This window comes from Lissotriton helveticus, chromosome 6 (genome assembly GCF_964261635.1).
Source record: "Lissotriton helveticus chromosome 6, aLisHel1.1, whole genome shotgun sequence".
In the NCBI taxonomy this organism is placed as follows: domain Eukaryota; kingdom Metazoa; phylum Chordata; class Amphibia; order Caudata; family Salamandridae; genus Lissotriton; species Lissotriton helveticus.
Genome location: NC_136067.1, coordinates 50,907,711 through 50,933,132, shown reverse-complemented (window position 1 = coordinate 50,933,132; position 25,422 = coordinate 50,907,711). Strand labels below are relative to the sequence as shown.

The following is a 25,422-nucleotide window of genomic DNA, read 5'->3' as shown; positions in this document are numbered from 1 at the left end:
CTCATGCAAAATAGCGAATTTGGGCATTTTCGGTATTTGCGAGTTTTGATGCATTTCGTTTTGATTCTTTAATAGCGATTCGGTATTTCCGGAGGCTGGTTTCTTTCTCGGTATTACCGATTGGCTAATTTGCGATTCGGTATTTTTCCGAGGGGATTATTTAGCGATTCTTTATTTTTAAAGGATATGGGGTTGATGCATTGCATTGTCAGACTTTGCGTTCGGTATTGGCCTGTTTTACCGAATAGCTAATTTACCAGGAGGTATTTTGCTTGATGCATCTGCCAGTTAGTTCTTTTCAGAGGCTGCCTCTCCCTGCTGGGGTTGTCTGGGGATAAATTGTCGTTCCTCTTCCATTCTGATCTTGGTACCCTTATCTGTTGTGTGTAAAGGGGTTGCAGACTTCTTCGTCTGTTGTGCAAATTTTCACATGTTTCTGCCCACGGAGGGGTGGTTGCTGTTGTGTTGTGCAGGCTTGCTTACAGGAGCTGTGCTCTGTCCTTTCATTCTATGTATTTTGGTGTCGTAGTGTCTGGCACTGTTCTGGGTGGTGCTGCTCCTCACCAATCATTTCTTCCCTTTAGCTGTTTTTCGCACAGTGTTCCAGTACTCTCACAGTTTTTGTTTGTGATGGCTCCTCTTTGTGGCGCGGAAAAGTTATCTGAAGAAAACTGACGTTGGTGCGCCCGGGTAGGACTTACGTATCATCGTGATGTCACGTACACGGACGACGTCAGGGCGGAGTGACGTGGTGTTCTCCCCCTGACACGCAGAAATGCTGTGGCAGAAAAGTTTTCCGGATCCAGTCTCACGCTTGGGGATAATTCTATGTTAAGGAATATGCGGCTAGAATTGTCTCTACCAGATACATTGTTACCGAAGGTAAGTAACTCGTCCTTCACAAAGAAAGCCTACCTGGTCCTAAAGGTGTTGGAAATGTATTACATGGTGAAGTCTTACAACCGCACCATATAATACATCCCATTTCATCACAGATATAATATAAACATCTACTGTAAATAGAACAGAAAAATTGATTGATCGATAAAGTTTATAGATAACTATTCCTTATGGACTATGATGTATAACTTGGAACTTGCCCATATTGAACAAAGCTGAAAATGGTAGTATAAAACAAATAGTATGCATAACATAGTACAATTAAACCATTATATTTGCTAATACATTTTGATATCAATAAAAATAAAGCATGTAATAGAAGTTTTTTGGGGTATTAGTAGCAAGTCATAATTTGACTAATTTTTAAACACATGTATATTTCTTTTAGTGCTTTTCGTCGTACAGATTTCTTTGATCAGTCCTCTCCACCTGAAGAATATAATGCCCTTTTAAAAACAGAAGTACATCTAAATATCCCTAACGTGGTAAGTTAATATTAGAAGAAGTTATGTTCATAATCTTTCATAATCTTAGTTTAATTGCAATATTAATCTTTATGCATGGACTTATTTTAGGGTAGAAATTGTCCTGGTAGGCAGTGTTAAAACTGCAGTCATTTCTTGTTCAATATTCTTTACTGATGTTGGGGGGCGCTAGGTGGCGCACAACCAAGATGGCTGCACACCTGTGAGGCTCTGGTAGCTTGGTAGCAATACCCTTAATTTATTCTTGCCCTACCTCAAAAATCCTGCCTGAATTTGCCTTCCCCTTGCTCCTGCGAGTATCCTGCAGCTCTGAGATGAAGAACAAAGCTCTGCAGCCCCAGAGGATGGATCCCAAGCAGCTTCTGTGGGGCGAGTGTAGTGATACTTCTGGAGGCCCGCGCGGCTACCATTGTTAGGCGGGCCCCGGGGACTCCACATGGCAACTGGCTTCCTGACCAGTGACAGCTGCCGGCCTTCTTCGCACGCTGAAGTTCCACCTGCCAGCGGCCCGGCCCGGACTACAGCTGCTTGGACGGCTTGGGGTGGCGGTGGGCCATCTGTGGCTCCCGAAGATTATGGTGAGATAACTGCCACTCCGTAAGCTACTGCCCGCCCTGCACGGGCACCGTCACTTCCTCACCGCCACAAACTTTTGCCAGCCGCGATCTACTGCTACCCCGCTGCTCCCGCCGCGACTTAGCCTTCGCGTTGCTCCTGCTGCTCGAGCACTCTTCTTGTCGCTGCCCTAAGGATTGAACTGTTGCTGGGCACAGCAAGAGTACTTTTCTGCAGGTTGTTGAGGAGCATTGTCTGAAGGAAAGCCTCCTATGGGTAGACTACCTTTCCGTTCATTTGCCTAGTACATCTTGGGGCATGAACGCTGCGGATGAGACGGTGCTGATGACCTTGCTGGGCCTTTGACGTATACTGGCCCGCACACTTTGCTACTTACCGACCCTACGCAGCGCCATCTACCCTCACCTGCGACACTCTCTGGCCTGCCTCTGCAGGCCAATTGCAGCGCTGCCTGAAAGCGCGCTGGGAGTCATTATTTTCATTGATCTGGACGATACTGCTGCTGACCATTCCTGGCCCCAGCTGCACCTCATCCTCTGCTGTGTACTGCGGCTTGTTGTTGTGTGGACTGCAGGAGACGGTTCTATTTGCTGTTGCGTTGAGCCGCATTGCTTGCCTGGACCCATTCCCAGATTGATTATTCCCAAGGTCTCTGGCCCATACATGGCTGCATACCACACTTGCTCCTCAGAGGTATATTCGCGCTACTAGGCTTCAGCGTGTCATCTTGAGCTGCAATTTCCATCTCTCTCCCTGGTGGTGTGACTCCCCGGATGGCCACCCTTCAGCCAATTTAGTTGTGACCTCACCTAACCCGCGGTCATGGCGCCCTGCAGTGGCCTGCCTTTGGACTTTGAGGGTTCTCCTGCTCTTCTTTTCCAGTTCGTTACTCCTCTGGTGGATCACTGCACTCGCCTCTGGCATCTCCGGGGATTGCTGTTGATGACTGGTCCAACGTCCTCTGGAACGTGACATCTTCTCCTCCTGGTGGTGATGGTGGTGCACACAGCGGCCTGGCATCTGTCCTACAGCCGCTCCAGTAGATCCCTGTGCAGTGCCACCCACTGTTGTTCATACACTTGTACACACCAAACAGTACCCTATTTCAGAATGGGGAAGCCAGATGGCCACCAAACCAAGCTTGTCTTCGACTCTAAAAAGGCCACTACGCTGTCTAACTCTGATGATTCTTGCCAGCCGGGCCCTGAACAGTCACAGATGCCCTCAACCGCCGCAGAAGATGAAGTAAAAACTTTGCTCTTGGCCATGCAACATAGCCCCAATGATATTATTATTATTATTATTATTATTATTTAGCTTATAAAGCGCATGGTTAGTCCAGCGGAGTGTCCCCCCCGCGCTAGAACATCATCAACCCCCAGCGACTGTCCTACACTACCATCCATCCTGTGCGTACGACCATCAATTAAGAGGTCAGGGAAAAATACTAACGACTACCAAAAGGGTGTCGAAAGAGCCTGGTTTTTAAATTTGTTCGGAACTGGGGCTCTGACATGCAAGTCCTGAGATCCGCAGGCAGGTCATTCCATGCCTTAGCTACCAGGAAGCAACAGGATTTCCCTCCAGCCCGAACTTTCCGCACCCTGGGCACAATCACCTTAGTTGAGTCCAGCAATCTCAAATCCCGTGCTGGTTGGTAAGCCATAAGAAGGGGAAGCAAAAATCGTGGACCCTTCTAATTGAGAATCCTGTGACCAAAGCATAGAGCTTTAAAGGTAACTCAGGCCTGTATTGGGAGCCAATGCAGTTTCTTCAGAGCTTACCCCACCGAGGCCCGCCTAGGGATATTCAGGATCAGCAGGGCTGCAGTATTTTGAACCTTCTACAAAAGGTTCAGATTCCTGGTGGTCACCCCTAGGTACAGTACATTGCAATAGTCAAGGCGTGAAGTGACAAGAGCCTGAACAATAGTTCTTTTGGCATCAAGGGGAGAGCAGGTCCATAATTTTGCGTAGTATTTTAAGAATACCAAAGCAGGTTCCGGCCACAGCCAATATCTGCTCAGGGAAAGACGGATTTTCATTGAACCAGACTCCCAGGTTCTTCACCTTAGCTTTCGGTGCCGGTGTAGGTCCCAGTACCTCAGGCCACCATCGCTGTGACTAAAGGGAGGGCTGTTTACCAACAACCATCACCTCTGTCTTCCCCACATTCAGCTGGAGGCAGCTGTATTTCATCCAGTCCGCAAGCTCCCCCATGCAGATCTTGAAATCAGATGCCATACCAGACTCCTTTTGCTCCAGCATAACAATCAGCTGAGTGTCATAAGCATATGACACCAGCTTTATGGCATGCCTTAATACAATATCAGCCAGAGGGCGCATCTAAATATTGAACAGGGTTGGGCTAAGAGCCGAGCCCTGCGGCAGCCCCTGTGCCAGAGTACAGACTCAGGTAAATGGATGTTGCAGAACCTGAAAGGATCTGTTCTGCAAAACGTTTTTCATCCCTTCTCTAGTGCCACCATCGACCCTGGCCTCCCGCAGCCTCTGCAGCAGAAGGCCGTGGGAGACCATGTCAAATGCAGCACTTAAGTCTAGAAGGATCATAGCAGTTGTCCTTCCTTGCTCAGCTGCAATTCGCATTGATTCTGTTGCCAGAAGAAGGGCTGACTCTGTGCTATGACGAGGCCTGAAGCCAGACTGGGTATCATGGAGGACCCGTCTCTCCTACAGAAACGTGGACAGTAGGCCACTTAGATGCTTTTCAGAAATGTTTGCAACATAGGGGAGTAAAGAGATCGGTCTCAGGTTTTCAGGGAGAGCAAGATCAAGAGACGGTCTCTTCAGCAATAGAACTACCATAGCGTGTTTCCAATTGCTGGGAACCTGCCCCGTACTAAAAGACATGTTCAACAGCATAGTGAGGACCGGGGCAAGAACTCTCTTCCCTCGCTGCAAAATTTTGGGGGGATCTGGTTCCAATGGTGATCCTGATTTAACAACCGCCATCAATTTAATGACCTCACTTTCCAAAGGAGGAAGAAAGACAAACGTATCCTCAGTCCAGGATGCCTCCACAACAGAAGTGGGGACAAAATTCCTGCTGCTTTCCGGGAAGGTGGCATATATTTTATCTATCTTCGCCAAAATATAATCTGCAACCTTATTACAGTGATCTATAGAAGCTGGAAGAGTAGCAGTCACACGTTCCAAGGAGGACAGTTGTTTCACAACCTGGACTATGCTCTTTGCGGAATTATTTGCTAGCTCAATTTGTTCTGCATAGTATTCCCTCCAAGCTCTCCTGATATGAAGATGATAAGACTTCAAAGCCCCTTAATCAGTTCAGCCTGTTTTCATCCAGGTAACTCTTCCTCCATTGGCGCTCAAGGCGCTTACAACCCCTTTTCAGTTGCGCCAGTTCTTCAGAGAACCACTTCGCAGAGACAGTCAGACGGGCACTTTTGGATGGTTTCAACGGAGATACTAGATTATTGGCTATCTGTGTTTCGCCCCTAAATCCGGGGTACTACAGGCCGGGGTTTACTCAAAGGAAGCCTGGTTAATGGGGCCCATTTCCAAACCATAATAGGCTCAGACCGTCTTCCCTGCTCACAGGGGGCCTATCCAGGGATCAAGATCATAAAAGGGAAAATATAATGGTCGGACCACACTACAGGTACTGGTGACAGAGCCTCTACCTGCATGCTATTAGTAAAGATATTGTCCAACGTATGGCCCCTATTGTGTGTGGGAGTATTGACCAATTGATTCAGACCCATAGCCGGGAGTCCCAGGGTCAGCTCCACAGATTATTTGCTTTCTTTATCTTCTAAATGAAGATTAAGAACACTCAAGAGGATAAAATTGGGGTACCGAATGGCATAGGGGGATAGTATTTCCAAATTTGCAAAGGCGTCCTGCGGGTGAGACGCTGCGGCGCCTTGCTGTTGGTTTCATGCACGGAGAGTGCTGCTCTGCATATTTTTAATCTGTCCGTTTTTAGGATTTTATTTTAATTTCTTTTTTCTTCATTTTGCTTTTAGTAACGCTGCCAGGGCCCTTACCTGCACTTTAAAATTGTTGGAAACCCACCGCAGCTTTTGCGGGTCCGGTTCCGGGGAGGTTTTCTGCTGGGGAGTGACATCTTGGGTTGGGCTGGGAGCTGGGAGTAGCGGTCGCCATTTTGGAGCGTCCCTGTGTCCGGCCACGCTGAGAGCTGGCTATTTAAAGCTCGCCTCTTAGCGCGCAGCGGTGACGCGCAGCGGGTGCGCCTTCCCTGCGCCTGAGTCGCGCCAGAGTCCTGCCCGTCTGCGCCCGTCAGCGTCTCGGAGGCGGCGGAGCGGCGCGGAACTCTGGCCTGACGAGCAGTATGATTCGCTATTCGTCTACGATTCTCCGCTCCCTGCAACCCACTCCCTGCGCGTGCCGATCTGTGTTTCCTGGTCGGTATAGGGGTAAGCATTGCTGCCCTGCCTGTGGCTGGTCCCCTACCTTTGGACCCTCCCCCGCCCAACGGTCAGTCGAGGGTCGGGTGAATCATCTGTGTCTACTGTTGAACACTCGATCCTTAGGTCGGCATGCCCTTGACGTGTACGATCTTTTGGTCAGGGAGAAACCTCTCTGCCTTCTTCTGACCGAAACCTGGTTGGGGGAGTCGTCCAACCCGGACATCCTGGCGGCTATCCCTCCGGAGTACAACATCTTCCGACAGGATAGAGCCAAGGGAAGAGGTGGCGGAGTGGCGGTGGTGGTCAAGAAAAGCGTCCCGTGTTCTATCCTCCCTACGGAGATGATAGAAGGTTCTGAGTCCCTTGCCTTTACCACCAGGCTGTCCCCCCATCAAGCCCTGAAGGGCCTGTTGGTTTATAGGCCCCATGGGTCGGTGGGCTCTTTTTGCGAGGACCTCCAGGAAGTCCTATCCAGACTGGCCTTGTCTGCTTAGCACTGTCTGCTGGCGGGTGATTTTAATTTCCATCTGGACACTGTGGGTGACACGAACTCTACTAAATTGTTTGATATCACCACTCCTTTGGGTCTCGCTCCTGCGCTGTCGGGCTCCACACATGAGCATGGGCACACATTAGATCAGGTGTTTTCCTCTGTTCCCCTGGTGGATATAGAATTACTCCCGGTACTCTGGTCAGATCATAGACTGGCCAGATTTTTCATTCAAGGGAGTGATCTGCTTTCTGGCAGCGCTCCGATTCATGCTGGAGCTGCTTCGCGGGGGCTACATCGAGTCACGCCCGATCTGTTAGAGCAGGCATTCGTTGACCATCCTTGCCCCATCGTGGGTGACTTGGACCTGGACACTGAGACTTTACAAGCGTGGCTGTTAGAGAGGTTGGACGACCTGGCCCCTGTAAGAGTTCTTCGTTCAGGGGGTGAGCGGCAGTCTGCGCTGTGGTTTACGGGGGCGTTGCGCATTGAACGCAGCTCGTGCAAGGTGGCGGAGAGGGCGTGGCGCTCTCAGTATGGCGCGGAGGCCAGACTCACCTATAGGTTGGCGGTTAAAGCGTACCATCGTAACATTCTGTGCGCAAAAAAAGAGTATCTCGCCAGGAGGATCGAGGCGGCCGCCAACTCCTGCAAGGAGATTTTTACCGTGGTCAGGGAGTTCACAGCCCCCAGGTCTAATCTTCAGCAAGCAGTTTCACCTGAGACCTGGGTCAGTAACCTGGCTAGGTTATTCACCGATAAAATCAGAACGATCCAGGCCTCCTTCTCTGCAGAGTCTGTGGATGGGGCTGTTGGCATCGGGGGGGACGTGCTCCATCGGCTACGCCAGAGGTCCTTCTGGCTGAGTTTCCGCCGGTCTCCCCAGATGCTTCCCTTGCACTTCTGGCCACGCTCAAGTCTGGGTCGCCACTCGATCCCTGTCTGGCCAAATTTTTGGCCAGGATGGCGCCGTTGATGAACCCCTTGGTGAATCCTCTCCTGAATTCATCTTTGAAAGAGGGCCGGCTCCCGCTGTCCTGGAAAAGGGCGATGGTGATCCCCCTCCTCAAAAAGCCGGGTTTGGATCCCGGGGTCCCGGCGAATTACCGGCCAATCTCTCTTCTGCCGGCTCTTGCGAAGCTCACGGAGAAGCACGTGCATGGCGTGCTCTCGGGTTTCCTCGAGTCAAATGATCTCCTGCATCCCTCGCAATCCGGCTTTCGACCTAACCTGAGTACGGAGACGGCACTCCTTGAGGTGTCAGAGATCATCCGCGAGACTCTGGACGCAGAGGGGAAGGCTGTGTTGGTCATGTTGGACTTGTCGGCGGCCTTCGACACCGTCCCCCATGAGGCGTTACTCACCAGACTTTATGACATCGGTCTGAGGGGGACGGTGCTCAAATGGTTTACATCGTTTTTGGAGGACCGTCGACAAACGGTCTGGGCTTCCTCGAGCTCCGCTGAGATGCTGCCACTGGGAGTCGGGGTCCCACAGGGCTCTGTGTTGAGCCCGACCCTTTTTAACATCTTTATGACCCCTCTGGCGGCACTCGTGGAGACTTCGGGGGCCCAGATCGTGTCCTATGTGGACGACACGCAGCTTCTCTTCACCTGCAGGAAAGATCAGTCATTTGACGGGGAGAGCATCCAGGGATGTCTGAAGAGGGTCTTTGACTGGTTTCAGCAGAATGGTCTTAAGGCCAACTCTAGTAAATCTGAGGTTCTGCTATTTGGGTGTGCTTCGGAACCGGAATGGCGTGATTGGTGGCCGGTTGATATGTGCCCCCCCGCCCAGCCATCTGTGGTCGCCAAAAATCTGGGTGTCAAGGTCGATAATGACCTCTCGTTCAGATCGCACATTCTTGGTCTGACGGGCACCTGTTTTGGCATCCTCAAGATGCTCCGGAAGTTCCTACCCCTGCTTACAGAGGAGCACAGGAAGATCATTGTCCAAGCTCTCATAGGATCTAGACTGGACTACGCGAATGCTCTTTATTTAGGGCTTCCGGAGTATCTGATCCAAAGGCTGCAAGTGGCGCAGAACTCTGCGGCTCGCGCCATATACGGCCTTCATAGGCGGGCAAGAACATCTGGGGTGCTACAGTCACTTCACTGGCTCCCTATCCGAAAGCGGATAATGTTTAAAACGCTCACGCTGGTGCATAAGGCACTTTCTGGCTCCGGTGCTAAGTATCTGCAGCGCAGACTGGCCTTTTACCGTCCGGCCCGCTCCCTGCGGTCGGAATCTTTGTTCATGGCCGTGGTGCCCCGTGTGAGGAAGGCTCGCATCGGGGGTCGTTCCTTCAGCTTTAAGGCCCCCCAGCTGTGGAACTCTTTGCCCCTCGCTTTGCGCAGCATTCCTAGTTTGCTCCTGTTTAGGAAAGGCCTGAAGACCTGGCTTTTTAATCTTTAGGCTGTTCTTTTACTTTCACTCTTTTTTCTCTGTTTGCTGACTGTTATGTTTTTTAACTGCTGAGTCGCACTCTGAAAGCGCCGGGACACTCTTGTTGAGTAGCCGTGCGCTATATAAATAAAACCTTAACATAACATAACATAACAAATCCTCCTCAATAAAGGCTCTTGAAGGACCAGGGGGTCTATAAATGAGAAGGCCTGCAAACGATTTGGTACTAGTAATAGCCAGATTAAAAAAGGCTACTTCGCAGCTAGACAACTGCAGTGTCGACATTAAAGCTGAAATCCTTTCCTAACAATTACAGCAAGGCCGCCTACTCTCTGACCAAACCTATCCACCCTAAGGTTAGTATAGCCTTCGGGTAAGGCGTCAAGATTATCCAGAATATCTTTCCGGTAAGATGGATACAATGAACAGCCGCCTTGACTTCCCCGTTCAGAAGGTGGACAAGCAGGACGAGCATATTAAAGAGGCTGAGCGGCGCATATCGGGCACGGAAGACATCACCTCCCAGATGCAGCAACAAATGTCGCAAATGGATAAGCTGCTAAAAGTCATCGCGGCCAAAAATGAGGACCTGGAGGCCCTAAGTCACCATAATAATATTCGCTTTGTGGGCATACCTGAAAGCACAAATACAGGCTGCAGGGAGGACTTCATTGAGTGCCTCTTTACAAACATCTCCTGGCGGAGACCTTCTCATCGCAACTCATTGTTGAGCGTGCACATCGCTGCTTGGGTCCCCTGCCTCCTCCTGGTGGCTCGCCTCTTGAACTATCGAGAACGCGATACCGCACTAAAAAAGGCTCGAGAGTACAAATCGCTGCACTTCGAGGACAATGAGTTCACCAACTATCCTGACGTTACGGTTGCGGTTCAGGAGGTGCACCGCAAGTTCCTGCAAGTCAAGCAAAAATTGCATGAGGCTCAAATTGAATATGTCCACATGTACCCGGCACGTCTATGAGTTACTTACCAGGGGAAAAATATCATATGTGCCAATCCGCAACAACCTGAAGATTTCCTCAAGACTATCCAGCTCTGCTCACCGAGTCATGATCCTGTCAACCGTGCTTCCAGGTCTCCATCCTCTATAGCGAGCTGACTCGAGAAATGGACAGTGACGCACTGGGCTTCACCTTCGGGTCTGCCCGCTCAAGTGGAGTGGTCATTGCCTGCACCTGCAGAGTGGAACATTGCATGCTTTTCTTTTGGTCATTCATTCCTACAACTCGCTGTTGACAGGTAAGTGTATCAAGTGATTTGCATGCCCTGTATAACTGTTTGGTAGGCTTTTTGCTATTTTGTAGGATTGTTCTGGACATTGCAAAGCACCCTTTCTCTCTCCCCCTTCATCTACGTACCATTGGGGAACTGCTTTGCAGTTGCTGTTGGGAGACGGAAGGGTTTCGTGGCCCACAGGTGCCCCCCACATGGGCGTTTCCCCATATTACTTACTTTTTTGTTGGACTTTCTTGACTGGACTGTAATGTCAAGAGTTATGTGGGATTTGGGCTGGCTTTATTGTCCCAGCATGATGGGGTGCTGTTGTGGGTGAGGGTGGTTTTGTTTTTGGGTGACCAATACCCTGCCTGCAGGGTTGGGGTGTGGTTCGGCACAATTGGGGTGCTGTTTTGGGAGGGAGTAGATTGGGACTCTTTCACACTTGTTTCCGTTTTAACTTTTTTTCCACAGGTAGACTTAAGACTGCACATTAAGAGGCACATTTCTACACTTCTTTTCAGAGCACACTGCGATACTGCCCTATTACTCGGCTATGCATACACGTCCTGAGGCACTACAAATATATCTACTCACAAGGAATGTCAGGGGACTGAGAGATCCCCGGAAATGCAGACAAATACTCACATACTTAGATAGGCATCATGTTCACATCGCAGTGTTGCACGAAACCCACCTCGATCCATCATGCACCCCCACTTTTTCCAGTAAGTGGGACGTCATACGCCTATTCTTCTCGTACTCCACCTACTCTAGAGGCACAGTGATTCTTATAAAAAAGAATACTCCCTTCATTTTAGGTGGCACTCACCAAGACTCTTTGGGGAGGAGCTGCATGCTATGGGGCACACTAGGAACGCAATCTGTCACATTGGTGTGCTGTACGGGCCGAACATAGATGACCCAGACTATTCACTAGTCTTTGGGGGCGCATACTCCAAGTAGGCTCCACCCATATTATCTGGGGAGGAGACTTCAACTTTGCGCTCCACTCTGCCCTAGATAGGTCTAATCCTCTACCCTCGCACTACACCAAGACACAAGGAGCACTGGTGGACATGTTTTTGGCTCGCAGATGTATGGCGACACCTGCATCCAGACTGTAGGGAAGGTACTCATTACACTGCAGCACATTCATCCAGGGCTCGCCTGGACTACTGGGTGGTCTCCCGGGGGGTTGTTCCGTGGATCACTCATGCCGAACATCTAGCTCGAACGTACTTGGATCATGCTCAGGTTTTCATGTCGATTACCCCACTCAATCTCCTCACTACCCCAAGGCGGTTGGGGAATACCTTCCCCTCTCTTAGACCAGCTTAGGAACCTGCATACAAACACCTGGATAAGGATAAAGCTAGGCGCTGAGACACACATATTGAAAAAGATTCTCACCTCAAAAGGGCAAAAACAAGGGTGCGTCCTAGCCCCGTCGCTTTTTAATCTTTTCCTAGCGGATCTTCCAGGGGAACTGGATAGGTGCATAAATCATGCCCCACAATTAAAAGATATGTCACTATCAATTCTGTTATACGCCGATGATTTCGTTTTGATAAGCCGGACCCCCATCGGACTTCAATTTCTCTTGAATGTGACTCACAGCTTTTCACAATGGAATGCCTTAAAAATTAACTATCATAAGGCAAAAACGATGGCAGCAAACTACCACAAGAAGAAAAGCCTCAACTGGTTCCTGGATGGTCACCGCTTAGACCAAGCAGCTTAATATTAGACTAATTAGATTAATATTAGACCAAAACAACTCTTTCAAATCACAGATAGAATCCCTGCGGAGTAAGGGGGGTTATAACATACTTAGCTATAAAACCCTTGAAGAAGCTGATGCCAGATCTAACACTCGACCCCTTAATAAAGGTCCTGCGAGCAAAACTCCATCCTACAATAACGTATGGGAGCATATCGATGAAAGGAAAAGACGCACCAGCCCTAGAGAATATAATAACCAAAGCATATTGAGCAATCTTCCAGCTCTCGAACTATGCTTCCTCGGTCCAAATACGAGTGGAGTTTGGGCTTCAGAAACAGCCAATCGAAAGAAGGGGAGCATACGTAAAATGCTGGCATAAAATCAAAGGATCCTTGAATCACCATCTTTGGATAGATTGCTTTGTCTGGAAAAACCGCCAGCTACAGATTACCAGCAGTAATCCGTCAAACTTCTAGGTCTGACAGACATTTGGAGCCTTACCATGTCACACTCCGTATTTAACTCCTTCGCTGCTAGGCCTTTACCCCCCCTAATCCTTTTTTTGGCTATTTGTGGTAGTGCGCGCTTAGGCCCCTGTAACTTTTTGACCACATAAGGTGTCCACGCCAATTTTGCGTCCTTTTCTTCCAACATAATAGGAATTCTAAATTTATCCATGGTTTGTGTATTCCCTTGGAGGGGTCCTAGAAATTAGCCAAAATACAGCAACATTTTGTTTTTTTCGGAAAAATTGGACAAACGGGCTACAAATGAAAGCGTCTGGGTTTTTCCCTGCAAATGTTACCACAAAGGGGTTGGTGGGGCTAAAATCACCATTTTCCCAGCATTTAGAGAATGACAGATTTTTGTCAGAAAACCAACTTTTTGTACACAGTTTTGGCATTTTTCTGGGACATAGTCTATTTTACTATTTTTTGTGCTTTCAACCTCCTTCCAGTTAATGGTAGAAATGGGTGTGAAATCAATAATGGATCCTGGAAAGCTATACATTTTAGAAAAGTAGATTACATTCTAAATTTAGCAAGGGGTCATTTGTGTAGATCCATTAAGGTTTCTTTATAGAAACTAACAGTTAAATATAGGAAAAATTGAACATTAGTTGAAAAAAACAGCCTTTTGTGTCAACGTTTTCACCTGTAACTTCTTGTAATTATGACAGCTCTTTTAAAGCAATATACCGTTACATCCACTGGACCTTCCTGGTTGTGGGGATATTTAGGATTTATAGGTTCACCAAGAACCAGACGAACCCAGAGTCAAATACTGAGCAGCAATTTGCAATGGCTTTTTATTATGTACCGGGTATATAGCAATTTTTGTGGAAAAATGTATACATGGAAAAATCGGTATGAAAGTCATCTATGTATTTCCGAAATGAGAACAAATTGTAGAGTTTAGAAACAGTACATATTTGCACATTTTCAAAATTGGGAATACTCATACTAGAATGAGAATTATCGGTCATTTTTCAAAATGACTTCTTTTTTACACAATGTCTTTCATTTGGAAGGCAGAAATGCATCACAAATCAATAGGTAATTACCGTTGCTTTACAAATCTGAATTACCCTAAGTCTCCTGATAAAAATGGTACCTCCCTTGTGTGGGTAGGCATAGTGCCCACGACAGGAAATGGCTCATAACCCAAAGTGAACACACCACATTTTCACAATGAAAAGTTACCCTTTTTTGCAAAGTGTCTAGCTGTAGTTTTTGAACACTAGCTCTGCCGGCACCTAGGGAAACTTAGCAAACCTACACACTTTTGAAAATAAGACACCCAGAGAAATCGAGGATAGGGTGACTTGACTGCCTCCCACCTGGTTCTGTTACCCAGAATCCCTTGCAAACCTAAACAATTTTCAAAAAAACCACATTTTCCCCACATGTCTGTGGTGGAAAGTTCTGGAATCTGCGTGGATCCGCAAATTTCCACCCACACCGTGTTTCACAAAGTCTTCCGAGAAAAATGGTACCTCACTTGTGTGGGTCGGCCTAGTGCCTGCGAGAGGAAACGGCGCAAAACGCAACGTGGTTACACCTCAATTTCGCAGTGAAAAATTAACCTGTTTTGGGAAAGTGCCTAGCTGTAGTTTCTGAACCCTAGCTCTGCTGGCACCTAGGGAACCCTAGCAAACCTATACATTTTTTCAATCTAGACACCCAGGGGAATCCAGAATGGGGAGACTTGACTGCCTCCCAAAAGGTTCTGTTACCCAGAATCCCTTGCAAACCTAAAACATTGTCAAACAAAACACATTTTCCCCACATGTCTGTGGTGGAAAGTTCTGGAATCTGCGTGGAGCCATAAATTTCCACACACACCGCGTTCCCCAAAGTCTTTCGAGAAAAATGGTACCTCACTTGTGTGGGTCGTCCTAGTGCCTGCGAGAGGAAACGGCACAAAATGCAACCTGGTTAAACCTCAATTTCACAGTGAAAAATGACTCTGTTTTGGCAAAGTGCCTAGCTGTAGTTTCTGAACACTAGCTCTGCCGGCACCTAGGGAAACCTAGCAAACCTATACATTTTTTAAACCTAGACACCCAGGGGAATCCAGGATGGAGTGACTTGACTTCTTCTCTGCCTCTCACCAAGTTCTGTTACCTAGAATCCCTTGCAAACCTAAACAATTGTCCAAAAAAACACATTTTCCCCACATTTCTGTGGTGGAAAGTTCTGGAATCTGCGTGTATCCATACATTTGGTACCTCACTTGTGTGGGTCCGCCTAGTTCCTGCGAGAGGAAATGGCTCAAAACGCAACGTGGTCACACCTCGATTTTGCAGTGAAAAATGAATTTGTTTTGGCAAAGTGCCTAGCTGTAGTTTCTGAACCCTAGCTCTGCTGGCACATAGGGAAACCTAGCAAACCTATACATTTTTGAAAACTAGACACACAGGAGAATTTAGGATGGGGTGACTTGACTCCCTCCTACCAGGTTCTGTTACCCAGAAACCCTTGCAAACCAAAGAAATTGTCAAAAATACACATTTTCCCCACATTTGTGTGGTGGAAAGTTCTGGAATCTGCGTGGATCCACAATTGTCCATCTATCCCGAGTTCCCCACATTCTTGCGAGAAAAATGTACCTCACTTGTGTGGGTGGGCCTAGTGCTTGCGACAGGAAACAACGCAAAACGCAACGTGGTCACACCTCAATTTCGCAGCGAAAAATTATCCTTTTTGGCAAAGTGCCTAGCTGTAGTTTTCGAACCCTAGCTCCACCGGCACCTAGGAAAACATAGCAAACCAATACATTTTTCAAAACTAGACACCCAGGGAAATCCAGGATGGGGTGACTTGACTGCCTCCCATCAGGTTCTGTTACCCAGAATCCCATGTACACCTAAATAATTGTCTAAAAAAAACAGATTTTCCCCATATTTCTGTAGTGGAAAGTTCAGGAATCTGCATGGATCCACAAATTTCTACCCACCCTGTATTTCCCAAAGTCTTACCAGAAAAATGGTACCTCACTTGTGTGGGTTGGCCTAGTGCCTGCGACAGGAAGCAGCACAAAACGCAACATGGTCACATCTCAATTTCGCAGTGAAAAATGACCCTTTTTTGGCAAAGTGCCTAGCTGTCGTTTTTGAACCCTAGCTCTGCCGGCACCTAGGGAAACCTACCAAACACACACATTTCTGAAAAGTAGACACCCCTGGGGCTTCCATGGAGGTATGGCTTGCGTGGATCCCCAACGTTTCCTTACCCAGAATCCCTTGCAAACCTCAGTTTTGGTTGAACAAATCACTTATTTCACACATTTTTGTGTGGGAAGGTGTGGCATCACCAGGCTCACACAAATTTCCGACCACCCAGCGTTCCCCCAGGTCTCCCAATAAAAATGGGGCCTCACTTGTGTTGGAGGCCCAAGTACCCGTGACAGGCAAGGGCCCAAAACGTAGTGAGGTGACATCAAAATTGCCTATCTCAAAACCACCTCGTTTTGCAAGGGGGTCACCTGGGTTTTTGGCCCCGTGCTCAGCGGCCATCTAGGGAAACGTACTAAACCCACACATTTCTCAAAAACTATACACCCGGAGGCTTCCAAGGAGGTATTGCTTGCGTGGATCCCCCAAAGTTTCCTTACCCAGAATCCCTTGCAAACCTCAATTTTAGCAAAAAAAAATCACTTTTTCACAAATTTTTGTTTAGGAAAGTGTGGCATCACCGGGCTCACACAAATTTCCTACCGTCAGGTCTCCCGACAGAAATGGTGCCTCACTTGTGTGGGAGGCCCAAGTACCCGCGAAAGGCAAGCTAAGGGGTAGGTGGGCCTAAGAGTATAAATTAAATATTCACCCCCATAAAAGGGGAGCAACCCTTGCCCTTGAGGCCACCCCCCCAAAACAACATTTTTTATAACTCTGGTGTCTAGTGACTTCTGCCCCCCTTGGGGGCAGATGGGCCTACAAAAATACTGCCACTCTGCCACCCAAAGAGGGCAGAAATGGCCACAATCAGCCATAAAGGCGAGCGACCCATGTCCAAGGAGCCGCTACCCAACATAAAATGAGCAAATCTAACACTCACCCCCAGTCAACTGATCTGGGTTTAATCCATCATCATTCTTTAGCTCACTCCACCACCCAGTTCAGACAAAGCCGTATGCAAATTAGTCTGACCCTGTGCGCTTTGATTGCCCTAAGTTGGCAGGGTATGCCCAGACGTGGGTCCCTTGCTCACTTTGCCACTGGACTAAAGCTAGCCTGGCTGATGACGGCTGATTAGCCAGAAACCGGTCCCAGGATGGTTGTTTCCGGGCCAGGGAAGACATGGCTTGGCAGTACGGGGTGGACTGTTCTCATGAGGCACAGGGTCAGACTAATTAGCATATGGCCATGTCTGAAATGGGGTGGTGGAGTGAGCTAAAGCATGATGATGGATTAAACCCAGATCAGTTAACTGTGGGTGAGTGTACATTTATTCTATTGGCCCAGTGGGACAATTTTATTTTAAACATTTAAATATGCCCCCCCATGGGGCAGACAAAGCCTGAATGTATGTCCCCAAAAGGGGAGCGACCCTTGCCTAAGGGGCCGCTCCCCCAAACAAAACCTAACATCATAGGCATACTAATATGGCCCCCAAAGTGGAGTGACCCTTGCCCAAGGGGCCACTCCCCAGTACATTTATTACATTGGCCCAGTCGGCCGATTTTTAAAAATTAAATAAAAAAACTGAACTACCCCCCTCCCCGGGGGCAGACAAAGCCAAAATGTATGCCCCCAAAAGGGGAGTGACCCTTGCCCAAGGGGCCACTCCCTGACTACATTTATTCTATTGGCCCAGTGGGCCGAATACATTTTTTAATATTTAAATCTGCCCCCCTCAGACGGGCAAACAAAGCAAAAATGTAGGCCACAAAAAGGGGAAGGACCCTTGCCTAAGGGGACGTTCCCCAAAACAAAACCCAACATCATGGGCTCCCTAAAATGGCCCCGAAAGGGGAGTGACCCTTGCCCAAGGGGCCACTCCCCAGCGCATTAATTACATTAGCCCAGTGGGCCGATTTAAAAAAAAAAATAATTATATTCTACCCCCTCCAGGGGGGCAGACAGAGCCATCCGTCATGCCTCCAAAGGGGGAGCGACCCTTGCCCCAAGAGGCCGCTCTCCCAACCAACAAAACACTGGCCATTAAAAAAAAAAATCCCTTTAGCTAGTGGGCATTCCTGCTGCACGATCGCACGATTGTGCAGCAGGAATACACAAAAGAGGCATTGACGGAAAGAAAAACCCTTTCCTTTCCCCCAATGCCTCTTTTATTTAAATACCCCCTCCCCAGCCCCAAAACGTACCTGTTTGTTCCTCGACGTGCTGGAAGCAAATGGCTTCCTGCGCATCGGGAAACAAAGGGAACCCTCCAATGACGTCAGCGTCTCCCCGTGGGTGGGTGTCATGAGCACACCGCGACTGTGTGCCATGACAAGCCTAGCTCGTCATGAGCATACAAGGGGTTCGAAAAGCTGTAACAAAGGTAACCCGTCAATTGTCTACTATAGAGAACAAAAAAACATTATCCAAATGATCTCATGGCTGGGTAGTAATAAACACGTACAAAGTCCTTAAACCTCAACCTTACTTGAATAAGGGAATAAAAACTATCACCAAGGAAAATCTTTTAAAACTCTGCTTGGGGAATTGGTGCAGTTAACCAGTTCCTATCTCCTTGGGAGAGAAGAGGAGGTGACCACCCTTGTCGTCTGTGCACTCGTGGAGTGGAGGACCTAATTCATGTTATTTGCACCTGCAACAACTTAAGGGATATAAGTATAACCCTGTTAAAACCAAGGTTCAGACAGCATGGAGTTAGGACCTGCAGACAAGCGGCATTACTGTGCTTAAACCCAGAGAGAGTGCAGCTAAATTGTCGACTTACAATTTCTTTTGACATATCAGCTAAGAGACTGAAAAATTTGTCCACGTTGCCCATGGCTCAACTTACATCAGAAGAGCTATTAGATGGATTAACTTTCATAGAGCAAGAGGTAGAAGATTTACCTACTGAGCCTAAGCCTTAATGACCCTTTCTTCTTTCCTTCTCTTAAAAACAGCAATCCGCGGCAAAACACGCGGGCCTCTTAATAGAGCCTCTTATTGCAGCCGCATGAGTTTCAAACCTGATAGTGTGCTGCTAAGTTGTCAACTTACAAAACGTTTTGATATTACAGCAAAGAGATTGGAAAATTTAACCATGTTGGCTACGGGACAACTTACAATAGAACAGCCATTACCTGGAACAATTTTTATAGGGTAACATGGAATAAGGTTTAATAATTGAATCTAGTGACTCTTTTTCCTTTCTCTTTCTTAAAACTGTAATTGGTGCCAAAAATATGGTCTTTTAATAGTATTTTTAATGTATATGAGCAAGATACTTTATTAACTTAATTTTTTCATGTATGCAATGGTTTTAATTAATCAAGCATAATAACATTTCACTCAATTCGCTCACTACCCCTAAGTTTTGGAGATTAATGCCAGAGGCCCTGCTAGATACCGTCTTCCGGGCAGGGCTGGGTAGTGAAATTACTGACATCTTCCAGCGCAACATAGACTCCGTCGCACGGGTGGGCACGTTCTGGGAGGCCTTTAAAGTTACGATCATGTGAGGGGGAACTTAAGCAACTGGAGGAGACTCTATGGAGGGACTCCTCTTGGAATCAATTGGCAACATTCAGAGATAAGCTCACAGATTTTAAGCACACGGCTGACCAGGTGGCTTGCTTTCGAGGAAAGTATTTCACGGCGCGCAAATATGGGTAGAGCGGGCGTCCGGGCAGAGCAGTAGCGCAAGAAATCCGATTGTCTAGGCTTTCTAACTACATTCTAGAATTTCGGGACAATAATGACACACGCCATAGAGACAGCCTAGATATTCGAAACATATTTACCGACTTCTATGCTGATTTATATAGTACCCATAGGGTCGCGCCTCCAGACTTTGCAACATATCTATTTATTTTTTTATTTTTTTTATTTTGGCGGTTTTGTATAGCGCGAACAAGACCCTTGCGGGTATCAGAGCGCTTTACAGATCAAATATAGGTAATGGCATATACACACATATACATATACATACAGTGGATTATGTGAATACAGTACTGGGAACAATTAGAGATTAGCACATAACTACAGGAGTGTATAGGACAAGTTCAAGTAAATTTGGACATAAGAATCAATTTCACTTCTTTTTTCAAAAAGGCCGCAGATGGATTAAGTCTCATTTCTGGGGTAAAGCGTTCCATATCCTGGGGGCCATTCCTGAGAAGATACGATTGTATGTTTTTTTCTTGGAGAAACGTTGTGTTTTCAGTAGAAGGTTGTTAGAGCTCCAGGTAGACCTGTTACCGCCAGATAGTACTAGTTTCTCCACTAGGTATCTCGGGGTTTTGTGATGTAGTTCCATATGTGTCATACAGGCCATTATTTTACTGGATTCTGGCCTCAAAAGGTAGCCAGTTGAGGGCCTGAAAGTCAGGGGAAATGTGGCAGTTGTGCTTGGTGCCTGTGACGAGTCTGGCGGCTATATTGATAGAGGCTCTGAGAGGAGCGGTCGTTGATTTGGGTAGACCACAGAGTGCGACACTCCCATAGTCAACTCTGGGAATTACTAGAGATTGAACTGCCTGTTTGACGTCATTTGAGGGTATGAAGAGTTTCGATTTTCTTAGTGTGTTTATCTGAAAATGTGCACCCTTTGTTGCAGCGCCTATGTGTTTCAGCATGTTTAGTTTATTATCTAGTGTTATTCCCAGAGATTTAGCGGAATCAATGATGAGAGGGTGACCGTCGAGTGCAGTTAGGTGCTCCATCCACTCGTGGATGATCGTTGTTTGGTTGGGAGGGGCAATTAAGAGGAATTCTGTTTTTAGTGTGTTTAGTTTTATATGGTTCTTAGCTAGCCAGATCTGTGTATCTTAGAGCGTTGAGTTAAGGGACTATGGGCCAGATGTAGGTCGCCAATTACCGGTCGGTAACGGCCGATTTCGGCCGTTACCGACCGGTAATTGGTTTTCGAGATGTAGGGGCCAATATTTTACAGATTCGGTAAATTTACCGTAACTGTAAATTTACCGAATCTGTAAAATACCGAATCGGTAATTTTACCGATTCGGTAAAACCCAGATGTAGGTAGCACTGTTTACAATGCTACAGGGCTTCAGAATTCGGTATTTTACCACCCAATCCAATTGGGTGGTAAAATACCGAATTCAGGTGTGCATGCACATCTGTGCATACACACCTGTGCCCCTAAGGGCATGTATGTGTGTCACATGGCTCACATGCCTGTATTTGGGGTGCTAGAGGGTGTCAAAGTGACACCCCCTGCACCCTTGCTGAAATCGGTATTTACCGAATCTGTAAATACCGATTCGGTAATGCCCATTGATTCCTATGGGCTTCAATGCCAAAGGAATCAATGGGCATTACCGAATCGGTATTTACAGAATCGGTAAATACCGAATCTTAACGATTCGGTATTTACTGAATCTGAAATACCTACATCTCCCCCCTCTATTTTACCACTTCTTGAATACAGAATCGGTATGATTCGGTATTTAAGAAGTGGTAAAATAAAATTACCTACATCTGGCCCTTGATGTCTTCAAGGGATTGGACCTTAATGTAGAGTTGTGTATCGTCTGCGTACATGTGATATTGGATATTTGCGGAGCTGAGAAGCTCTGTGAGTGGTTCCATAAACAGATTGAAGAGTGTTGGGGAGAGGGAAGATCCCTGAGGTACTCCCAAAGTGACAGGGGTGGAATTAGATAATGATTGATTGATCTTTAATCTTTGTGTTCTATTTTGGAGGATAGAGGTGAACCAGTTTAATACTGTTCCAGATAGCCCCATTCTATGCTTCAGTAAGTCCAGTAGGTTGTCGTGTTTGACTGTATCGAAGGCTGAGGAAAGTTCAAGGAGGATTAGCAAGCATGCTTTGTTTTGATCCAGTATTTCTAGTGAATCATCAATTATGTGGATCATGGCTGATTCAGTACTGTGTCCTGATCGAAAGCCTGATTGGAATTGTTCGAGTAGGTTGAAGTGGTCAATGTGGATACTAAGCTTCGTGTGGACACATTTTTCGAGTAGTTCGGCAAGGGTCGAGATGTTGGATATTGGGCGATAGTTATTCAAGTCATATGGGCCCGCTGATACTTTCTTAAGGAAGGTGACCAGCTTTGAGGATGTCAGCGATGGTTCCTTGCATGAGGGAGGAATTTATGATCCTCGTCCATAGGGGCACTAGCAGTGGCGTGAAGGTCTTTAGGTGTGATGCTGGGAGGGGGTCTATGAAATGGTTAGAAGGATTCAGAGTACTGAGCGTGTTAAGGATACTTTCTTCGCTGTAGAGGTTGAAGGTGGTCCAGGAGGCATTGTTCTTGAGGTCGAGTGTTGTGGAGCAGTTGGATGGGGACCCCGTTGTGGTCCGTGAGAAGATTGTGTGTGTATCAGGAAGTGATACTAGATCGTTAAGTAGGTCTGTCTTTAGTTTTTCTTACAAGATATAACCCTCGAATGGCTGGGAGATGCACAGTGGGAGTTTCTCGCAGCAACTCTTGAAAATTACGAAATATGCGAAGCTATCATGCAAATGAAGTCCGGGAAGGCCCCCGGGCTCAGACAGCCTCCCCATTGATTTTTATAAAACCTATTTTGATCAGCTGCTCCCTGTTCTCAAACAGGTCTTTGTTGAGGCTCAAAAGTTGGGAATCCTTCCTCCATCCCTAAGGGAAGCCCTAATTTCTTCACTACTGAAACCCGGCAAGCCTACGGACAGGTGCAACTCTTATCGCCCTCTCTCCCTGATCAATACAGATGCAAAAATCCTCGCCAAAATATTAGCTAACAGTCTCAGCTTGCTCATGGAGAAGTTAGTTCTTCCGGACCAGGCTGGGTTTATCTCTGGTCGGGCATCACATAATTTGCGTACGCTCTTCTCGATTCTACAGTCAGTCGACCCTCAATGGCCCTTGGTGGATGTTTACCTGGATGCCACGAGGGCTTTAGATTCCATTGAATGGGATTATTTATTTGTTATCCTTCAAAACATGGGAATGCCTGAAGGGTTCTTGGCATAGATCCGTCTTTTATATACTGGCCCGGAGGCTAGAGTTTTAATCAATAGGCAATCTTCACCCTCCTTACCCATCACTCGGCAGGGCTGCCTGGTCTCTCCCTTACTTTTTGCCTTGGCTGTCGAGCCTCTTGCGACCAGGGTTAGACAATACCATCACGACAAGGCGCTCCGCGGCTTCCTGTAGCACATACACATCTCACTCTATGTTGACGACATCACTTTATATAGTTCAGTTCATAATCTTTATTTCGGTACAATGTACCATAAAAGATACATCAACAACATTAAAAGACAAAAACATCTCAAGCAGAAAATACAATACTAGTAAAAAAACGGAAACACTTACAGGGACAGTTGTCATTACATTAAAAACCTTATTAAATAATTAAAAAAATTGTAAAGGCATATACAATCTAAAATTAAGTCCTTTAAAACAATTCTGGATGGGACAAATCATAATTTTCAAGGCCAAGTATTTCAATTAAAATTTCAGACTCGATTTAGCTTTTATATAGTTTGTGGCTAATAAAAATCTACTGATCCCAAAGACAATGACCTGACCAGTATAATTTTTTAAGATCCTTCCTGCCACTTTGTATGATCTTATGCCTATATTTAAACAGAGAGGTCTAATCCATTCCTTTCTAGATACCACATAGGCCGAACAGAAGAACAAAACATGAAGGTCATCTTCCCTCGCTCAGCTAGAACATAAACTGCATATGTCATTGCTGTCTATAGACCACTTTGCTACACTTGCATTTATCCTTAAAGTGCCGTATCTGTATTTCATGTACAATATCTTCGCAAGTGGTGGACATATCTTATCATGAAAGCATTCATACTGTGCAGTATCTTTGGATGCGAGGAAGTTGGTCGTTAATGATCCATACGTTCTTCCATTCAGCACATTCTGTTCGTGATAGGCCCAGAATGATAATTTCAAAGTCTCCTTCAAGACTCGAGATAAGCTATGCGCGTCATCCCAAAAGTGTGCTAGGCCAATCCTGGTTAACCAGGATCTGACATGTCTAAACCATAAAATATTATTGCAACAATCCAATTCCATTATTTCTTTGAGACTGTTTTTGTAAATAAACAGCTCTGGGGTCGACCACAGTCTTACCCAGAGCATCAAGGGTCTCAAGGTCGCATGGTGGTCAGTACGTTTAAAATTTAAGTCTAGACCAAGTGGTACTAAAGGTGTGCTGACGGATAGTTTTAACAGTGCTCTAAAAAACTTATTTTCGCCAATTTCAAATACTTAATTACACGCGGGTCCCCACAATTATGCCCCATACAATGCAGCAGATTGAGCTTTGAATTTAAAAACCTCCAACGCTGGCGAAATTGCTTTGCAAAGACTATTACCATGCCTTTTGAGGATTGGCAAAGTATTTTGCGTGAGTATTATTTTGCTTTTTTCTATCTGGGTTCTCCACGACAAGTTGGAGTCCAAGGCAACACCCAGATAACTAAAATTCTTAACATGTTCTAATTTATGGCCATTTAAAATCAATGTTTCCTTAAAATTTTTGTGAGGGTTAATCACCATGTACTTTGTTTTCTTAGTATTAATTTCAAGGCCCTTATTGTTGCAGTATGTCTGGAATTTGTCTAGAAGATTTAGTAGGCCCCTTGGTGTTTGAGATGTAAGTATAGTGTCGTCAGCGAAAAGGAGGGCTGGGACCCTTTCGCCCCCCAATTTTGGAGAGTCGTTGATACAATCCTCCCAAAAAACTGGTATATCGTTGACAAACAGTGAAAACAATGTAGGGGCCAGCACACATCCTTGACGAACCCCTTAACTCCCCACCAGGGCCCCACCTAACCTTGTCATAAATATTTTCATGTAATCTTATAATTTGCTCTAGTAGGTTGGCTGGAAGCCCTTGATATTTAAGCGTCTCCCATAAAATTTTCCGGGAATTAAAGCTACATACAAGTGGCCTTTTCTTAACGTGACAAACTTCCAGCATAAGCAGCAGAACCTCAGGCCTTGATCTATGGTACTTATTTTGGCTCTAAACCCAGCTTGAAATTTTGTAAGCACTGCTTTTCCTCCATCCAAATATTTATTCGATTTAAAATATGCCTTGCATAGATCTTCTGTAGAATGTCTATAAGACTAATTGGGCGATAGTTAGCAGGATCGTTCCTATCGCCCTTTTTAAAAATTGTAACGATTTCCGCCCCCTCCATTTTTCTGGAAAATCTTCACCCGCAGCTATGGCATTGCATAAGCAATTTATGTAAGGGGCCCAAATACTAGTATCATGTTTATAAAGGTCTCCCGGAATTTTATCTAGTCCAGGAGCCTTCCCATTTTTAACTTGATTGATCGCTAGTTCCGTTTCCTGTAAGTGAAAAACTATTTTATACTCACTTGAGATCAGCAATAACTCCGCCTCAAATGGGGCCGAGTCCTCCTCAGGGGCTTAGTGAAGTGCTCGATCCAGGTAGTCTTATCAAGAAAAACTTCCATAGATCCTATTTGTTTTTTGCTCCCTTTAACAACTATTTTCCAAAACAACATGTTATCCCTGCTTTTTGCAGCAGTTAACATGTTGAACCAA

General features: G+C 46.5%; 1 protein-coding gene across 7 annotated transcripts in view; it reads left to right on the top strand.

Moving 5' to 3' along the window:
• The window catches only part of DNAH8 (dynein axonemal heavy chain 8), a 10,041,960-nt gene that overhangs the window by 3,179,088 nt on the left and 6,837,450 nt on the right, over window positions 1-25,422 (top strand). For all 7 annotated transcript variants that reach the window (XM_078647354.1, XM_078647353.1, XM_078647356.1 and 4 more), the window contains exon 25: window positions 1,289-1,385. In XM_078647354.1, the coding sequence (XP_078503480.1) occupies window positions 1,289-1,385 (97 nt within the window). The remainder of the gene's footprint in view (window positions 1-1,288; window positions 1,386-25,422) is intronic.